The sequence below is a fragment of the Thermobia domestica genome, chromosome 6, assembly GCF_964235325.1.
Source record: "Thermobia domestica chromosome 6, izTheDome1.hap1.1, whole genome shotgun sequence".
Lineage (NCBI taxonomy): Eukaryota > Metazoa > Arthropoda > Insecta > Zygentoma > Lepismatidae > Thermobia > Thermobia domestica.
This window is the reverse complement of record NC_137459.1, coordinates 14,029,430-14,037,504: the sequence shown is the minus strand read 5'-3', so window position 1 is coordinate 14,037,504 and position 8,075 is coordinate 14,029,430. Positions and strand designations below refer to the sequence as shown.

At 36.6% G+C, this 8,075-nt stretch overlaps 1 protein-coding gene across 1 annotated transcript; it reads right to left on the bottom strand.

Moving 5' to 3' along the window:
* Positions 1–6,911: 6,911 nt before the first annotated feature.
* LOC145687127 (uncharacterized) lies at positions 6,912–7,553 on the bottom strand. The gene has a single exon (XM_081760583.1). It carries the CDS (start codon positions 7,551–7,553, stop codon positions 6,912–6,914), a length of 642 nt encoding a protein of 213 aa, XP_081616709.1.
* Between the last annotated feature and the right edge of the window lie 522 nt (positions 7,554–8,075).

The following is an 8,075-nucleotide window of genomic DNA, read 5'->3' as shown; positions in this document are numbered from 1 at the left end:
TTCATTTCACCTAACTATTAGCAGTGAAAATACATTTTTACAACTCCCATCACATTAGAAGCTTTTATACACACAAACGGAAACATGTTTATAGAAAGCGTGCCACTTGCTAATGAAAGATCACTATGTATACCAGATATGTTAAAAGTCTCAGATATTTATGTAAATGTTATGAAGCACAGCATCCACTACTAATGTCTATAATGCATCATTTCACACTCTTCCCTTCACCATCTGCGTATTACTATCAACTACTGCTACACACTATCTCTGACACCTTAGATGTGGAACATCTTGGAGATTTTCAAACGCATGATCACCTTCCGCTAATATTTCCATCATTTGTACAATAAATTCATTTGTTACTAACATGGGCTCACAGTGTCTGCATCAAAGCCTAGAGTAGCCCCTAGGCAATAAGATAGCATCATTTGTATAGTTAACTTTCGTAGTGATGTGATGTGATAGTGCACCTCACCTCATCCTCCGTCTTCATCATCGACGTATTTTTTTTTCATTTATAATTACATCTTATCTTCCGATCTGTATTACATATTTAAATGTTACCATTCTGACAGTAATATACTAATAGATCTAGAATATTTGTAATACCCAATGTTAAGGATAGCAGAAATCCTTAAGTCTTTGCAATATATAATAATAAAGTACAATAAACTTCCTCTAGATCTTCTCTCAACCCCTTATTACATCACTACATTAACTACTCTTCCCTAAGAGAAGGCATAATCCTGTAACAGGGTACTAACCATTCACGGCTAGCAAAAAATGTCTCAAATATATTAAAATTTTAGAAATTTAATTTACGTATATGCATTAAACAATAAATTTTTAGCTTATTGTTAACTTGAATTATTCTTACTTTCATGATATCAGTGTTTAAATGGAAATCGCAGTAAGTATGGGACCGTTTTTTTCGCTAAATTACAAATATGCATTAAAATGAAAAATAACAAACTAAAACATCCTATACAAAAACAATCTTCCGTATTATCTATTTGTGTCTAGTTCTCATGGCTACCAATATACCCAAAGGAAATATACATTTTATATTTGCTTGCAAATTGTACTTACAATGTAGAATATAAATTTATGTACACAAAACATATACCTCAAGTGAAAGTTTTGTATATAATATTCAGTGTGTCTCGTAATACTGTCCGTTTGTTGGTCGTAGGAACTGTGAAATGAGACCTAATTTTGTCTATGTACCATGAAGAATATCATGTGTTACACAATCAAAGGCTGCTTTAATTCTGCATTAACATTTTCTTTTTCTCTTTCAAATTACTCATGTTTGTTTAGTGGTTGTAATCTCGATGTTGTTGGTGACACACTATCCTTAACTCTCGTTGCACTCGATTTTAACTCTGGAAACCAGAAGATACCCTTAGCATTCACCTACGAAGACGCCATCTCTGCTCATTGAGGCAATCTGTGTCACCGCTGCACCTTCACAGTGTATCTATATAACACACAATGTATCCCTTAAAATAGTAAGAACCTTCTTAAGATTATAGATGTCAGAGGAAAACAAGAAAAATATTTTTTTATAGTTTCATTGTCTACCTAAAAAAACTGCAGTATTTTTCCTGATACTCCCAAATAAAATACTTTCATACTTAAAATATTTCCAGTGCACTTTGGTTGAATCATAGAAGAGATATTGCAAACCCTTTAAATTCCTTCAATTTCTTTGGTTATGTTTACTTCATATAGCTGGCATTGGCTTCTTTCTACTACTACTACTACTACTACTACTACTACTACTACTACTACTACTAATAATAATAATAATAATAATAATAATAATAATAATAATAATAATAATAATAATAAGAAGAAGAAGAAGAAGAAGAAGAATACATGAACATTGAAATTCTTCACAATATTGTCCCCCTGCATCAATAGATCTTTGCCAGTGCCACTGAAACGCGAGGTCTGCCACTTGGCATTCTTCCTCTTTGTTTCAGAGTCGTACTGGAATATCCAACTTTCATCACCCGTAATAACATTGTCCAAAAAGTTAAGACCATTTTAACACATTTGCAAAACGTCTTGACAAATTTGCGCTCGGTAACATTTTTGGTGAAAATTCTTCAGATAAACTTCTCACACACCTTTCTAATATACAAATCCTTGGTCACAATCTCGTGGACGATGGTTTTTGGAATAATTAGCACGTCGACCAATATAATTAAGAACACTCACTCGACGCTCTGTTAACAAAAGTTCTTTCACATGAGCCAGATTTTCGTTGTTTGAGGAGATTGACGGGGTCCAGGGCGGGCTTCGTCTTCAACTTGTTCACGGTCTTCTAGAAACGCCTTGTGCCATTTTGCCTTTGTGCAAACACTTATCCTTGAAGGAATGCTACTAGGGCCGCAGTGGCTCAGTGGTAGAGCGTTCACCTCTGGTGCTTGGGGTCCCGGATTCGATCCCAGCCCCCGCCAAGTGAACTTTGTGGTGGACAAAGTCCGTGTGCGTATGTTCTCCCGTTCCCTCCTACTTTCTTCATTCCACCATTTCATTCATTTCTCATCATCACCGTCTCCTTTAGCCTAACCGGCATAACCGTGGGACGTAAAACTCAAAGATTTCATGTCATTTGAAGGCCTGCTGAAAGACTGAAAAAAATCCGCTGCAGGCTTGCCGAGTTTCACACAATTCACTTTTCTACACATACTTACTTTCTTTTACCGATAAAGTTTTTCTGATAACCTTAAGTAATATAACATGTGGCATTTACATGTAATTTTTACGTTATATTAATACAATAAACGCTTAGAGTGTAATTGGCGTTTTCAGAGTTCTTAGTGTGCAGCAAAAAATAATTTGTGTTCCGTCACTACCTGTAAGATATATTTATACATAATTTATTATTCAATATATCTTGTAGAAGCATAAAAATAAATTCCTACGCTGCTCATTTGATGGAATAGAATAAGGTTTTAATAATTTTTAACCATGTTAGACTCCCTCCATGACGATTCTGACTCTTTCATTCTATAGGTAGTAAAAGTTGTTTTTATAGAGATAATAAAAATTATCTTGTGTAAATGCTATCTGCGTAATGGAACCAGACATACTCAGTTCTTGTACAGTTGGTATACTGATCGTGTTTTCTCAATCTGTTCTTCCACCCCAGTTCGTAATTTCCAGTGAAAAATAATCTTTTTAAACACGGAGGAAAGGAACTGGTTACGCTAAGCTGTTCTACTTGTTTAATGGTTCTATATAGCTACGCTAGAGCAAATGTACTGGAATCTGCTTCCAGAAAGAGCACTCATGTTAAGCCTATGGCTATACAAGGTGTTGAAAAATCCCTTAATAGCCGGGCAGAGATTTGTAGATCAAAGATTGTCGTAATTTGTCATTGTAGGAATATGTTATGGCAAGGGGAAACAATACTGGTGCAGGTGGTCTCGATGGCGGCCATTTTGAATTCATATTAAAGAGTTTAAATGGAAAGGGAGGCATTTGAACGTCATTTCGGATTAGAGTATCACCAGACACGCGATTGTGAAGATAGTTTCCACATTACTTTGTTAGGAAGTTTTATTACAATTTCTTTTACGAAGGCCAATTAGAGCTAAACTTTCCGTGTGAGAGTAAAATGTTTCTCTTTCTGGTAAGAGGCAGATACTTAAATGTGTTACTGCTTTATTTTAATAATCAGAGTTTGAAGTGATCCCTCTGCTTCCTACGTAGAGAAAAAAAAAAACACTTCTCACTGTAATTGTATGGAAAGCGTATCCCTGTGTATCAAACAGCTTACTAGTGCAATATGATGTCTGGTATATTCACACCTAAGGTCTTTCAGTATTTACTTAGAAAACACGATTATACGAAGAAGAAGATCGAATAATGGACGTTTGGTGCTCATTAGAAGCAGTCCTAAATTCATACTGGTTAACTATATAACAAAAATAAGCATACCATAGGCTTTTTGGAAAAAAATTGCTATTAAAATGAGGTGTCACATGCTATGGTTTTCATTTTTCAAATTTCACTTTAATTCAAAATGGCGGATTTCAAGATGGCTGCCGTAAAGGATACCCTTGCCATATTACTTCCCTCTAGGCATAATATGTATTACCGAAGCTTTAATCCAATTATTATCATTAATACGCGGGTTAGAAGCGGAGGTAAGGGACTTACGCACGTTGTAAGTGAACAATTAAATGCCTGTAACTTTTCCCCAAATGGGTGTATCTCAAAAATAGCTTCAACATTGTCTTCCTGATTAAATTCTAGCCCGAAATTATGTATAATATTACCCTATTCATATTTAAAAAAACTTAACCTTAATTCAAAATGGCGGATTTCAAGATGGTTGCCGTGAAGGTCATACCTACCATACGACTTCCCCCTAGGCCTTATATGTATCTACATGGTTGTTCTTTCATTAACGCTCCGTTTACAAAGGTTAGGAAGGGACTTCTTCAGTAATCTCTAATAACCACATCACAACTTTTAAAAATTATTAAAAAAAAAAAAAAAAATAGAAAACATGCACCGTGGCAAAAATTTCTGTCATCACAAGTAATACATATATGTCCTCTCTAAGCTAGAAAAAATCATTGGAATTGGAGCCGGACAATTGGTTGATGTCCCTTATAAGCAGAGGGAAGTTTAAGGTCCCATTGCTCCGTAGCAAGCAGAGGAGGGTTAAGTGGCCAACAGAGCCCCGTAGCAGGTTAAGCGGCTGTGATTAGGATTCCCAGACAGAGCCCCGTAGCAGGCTAAGCCAGGAGATAGGATAGGCGTAGTCCCGTAGCAGACTAGAGGACTGGGGTTAGGTTACGCCTAATGTTCCGTGGCAACTAGAAGGGTCACCAGAAAACTGGTACAGAATTGCCGTCGTCCAGCCAATTGAAAGAGTTCCTTGGATGGCGGTGGCCAATTTAAATTGTTCCGTGGTCGTCTGCTGCTCCGTGGGAGGGGCCAAACGCCGTCGTCTGCAAGTCATTGTAGATCCCTCTGGTGTGAAATCCTCTTGTCAAACCACGTGGTGGTGTTTGTAAACACTGGCGTGTGGAATTGTTTATACACTACATCACGTGGGACATTACAATATAGAAGATTATTGAATTTCTGTGAAGCAATTAATAATTATTTTGAAATGTGAAGTGATCAAAATTAATGTGTAATCCTTGTATTATCATCGGAATAAATAGCAACAACTATTGTATACGAGTATATACTATCATAGATCTTTAAAATAAGTAAATAAAATGAACTGTGCGGACAACGTTATGTGGTAACCGAACCATCGTAATGTGTTCAATGCTTTCCCACTGGAAATCGAACCCGGGATGTTGTGCATCAGAAGTACATGCGCTAACCACTAGACCAAGGATGAGGGCTGGATTTTGAAGAAAGTTTGTACATTCCGGAATACATGTGGTCGGGCATTGTTATGCTGAAATATACAGTCTGAAGAAAGGTTATGTTGACTGTCCCTATTATCACAGCCGATTTTACCATCAATGCGTAACAGTCGATATCGCGTGTTGTGCACATTACACCATCACACTTGCCAGATTTCTTTATATTCTATCGTTTCTAAACCTGGTTAGCTTACTTAGCTACCATAATCAAGATTGTCATACTTCTCGTTTTGATCGGGACGGTCCTGGTTTGAAGAATTTTAACCCGGTATACCGTCGGTTTACATTTCGTTCCAGTTCTAGGCCGTGTCAATCTTTTCACATTTTTGAGGGTACTCTATCCTTATTGCAGCATTCTAAAACATTACTTTTGGTACTATACATTTTTACATTAACAGCTACCTTAATTTTTAGCACAGTTAAATATTGGTAGAGCACGCATACAGTTCATAAGTTATATAATCTTTGTATCTAAGATGCATGTTATTCCTCTAACAAAGTATAATGACTAATACATTAAATAAATAGTTCCTTTGCTGATTAAGTACTTTCGAACAATATGGAAGGAGTTCATCAAGCTTGAAATGGATTTTTGCAATCAATTAAGCGTCCTAAAAATACATCAATCATTAACTCTGTACTAAAACCGGAAGTAATAGAAATCTAATACTACTTCCGGTTTTAATATTGATCTACATAGATCAAAAATGATTAAAGATATAGCAAGCAGTGTTTTTTTTTCAAAAATAAAAACGACTTAGCGTTCTACGAATAGCTATCATCATTTCGGTTATCTCTCTATTCAAGCCGGAAGTAGTAGAAAATCAATCCTTCCGGTTTTAACGTTGATTGCTATAGAGTATGCGCGGTAAAAGTGAGAAGCTGTTTTCTGCAACCAATGAAGCGTATCAAAAATATATTCCATCTCCACTCTAATCTCTCTACTAGAACTGAATGTGGTAAAAAATCTACAATATTCAAACCAAACTATTTTACGTGGTGTACACGTGACACTGTTCATTGTTTCTTAAAAATACAAATTTTAAGGTTCAAATCACAAAAGGTTTATTGATTAAAATTTTCGCATAATCCTCTTTTGAAATAACTTCTTTCAAGAAAAAACTAACAATGCTAGTGAAATTATAATTATTAGGCTTAGTAAGTTTTAGACGTAATTAGGATATACTGAAATGTAAATAACCATTTAACAAATGTGAAATTTTAAAAAAAGCGTCTAAAAAGGGCTTTTTGCCTATTAGAAAGTTAGGCCTTATATATATCCTAAAAATAAGTTCACTTTTTCTACATTGAATAAAACATATAAAAGAAATCTAATGAAATACGCATGTTAACGTTTGTTTAAATATGAATTTCAAGGATAATACACATTGTTTTATGAACAGGAGTTATGAATTAGATTTCTGATCTACGGCCATTTCAGCCACTCATCTCAAAAAGCTAACAGTCCTTCGATGTAGTCTCCGCCAGCCTGTTCAACCTTCACCAGATGTCGGGTAACCGTTGAATACCTTTCAAAGCCCAACTTTGTGACAGGGTGTTGACAGTGCGCCTTAAGGCACGAAGAATGCTGGGAATGTCTCTGAAACGTTTGCCCCTGAGAGGTTCTTTCATTTTTCGGAAAAGGTCAAAATCGCAGGGGCTTTTATCCGGGAGGTATGGCGGGTGCTCCAGAACCTCCCAACCCCATCGTCGTATCAGAGCCTTTACTGGATTGGCTGTATGGCATCTGGCATTGCCGTGTAGGAGAATTGGTCCAGACTCCAGGAGGTGTGGACGTTTGCGCCTCAATGCGGGTCGCAAATGGTGACTGAGATATGAAGAATGCAGCATTGAAACTTGATGTGAGAGGAAATTGCCTTCGTGGTCGTATGACATTACCACCATCACCTTCACGTTTGCTGACTCTTCCCTAAGCTTTTTCGATCGTAGAGATTGTGGATGGCGCCATTCCCTTGACGACTGGCGTTTAAATTCAGGCTTGTAGGATCTTCCCCGCGTTTCGTCACTCGCAATAATGCGGTGCAAGAAATCATTACCTTGCTCATTGTAACGTTGAATGTGTAGGCGCGCACATTCCCAACTTTGCCACTTTTGAACCTCGGTCGGAGCAGAGGTACACATCTGGCTGCAATTTTCCGTATGCCAAGATCTTGTGTTAGCATGCGGAACACTGATCCGGACCAAATGTTCAGCACCTGTGCCAATTCCCTACAAGTCCTACGCCGATCAACGTCAAGCAGTTTCCGTAGTCTTGCAAGACGAATTAGATCTATCTTTAAAATTTGGCAAATGTAACATTAAAAACTATAACGGAACAAACATCTTAATTTGTACTCAGAGTTTTTGCACCGTTTTGATTTGTCCAAAATAGCAACAACTAACATTTTCCAACTTCAAGTGGAACAATATTGCTCTCAAAATTTTCCTTCACCATCACAGCAACGCGTTTTAAACAGTGGCAGTCCTATTTCTATGCAAGTCACCATCATTTCCGGGAAAAATGAATTTTCTTTCAATATGATTTAGAAAATACGAAATCGTATAAACTTCCAAACATATGATATTTTTCATGCTGGTTTGAATCCATTTTTTTGCCATCGAATTCTCATTACATAAAATCAATCATTTTCATAATAAAATCTC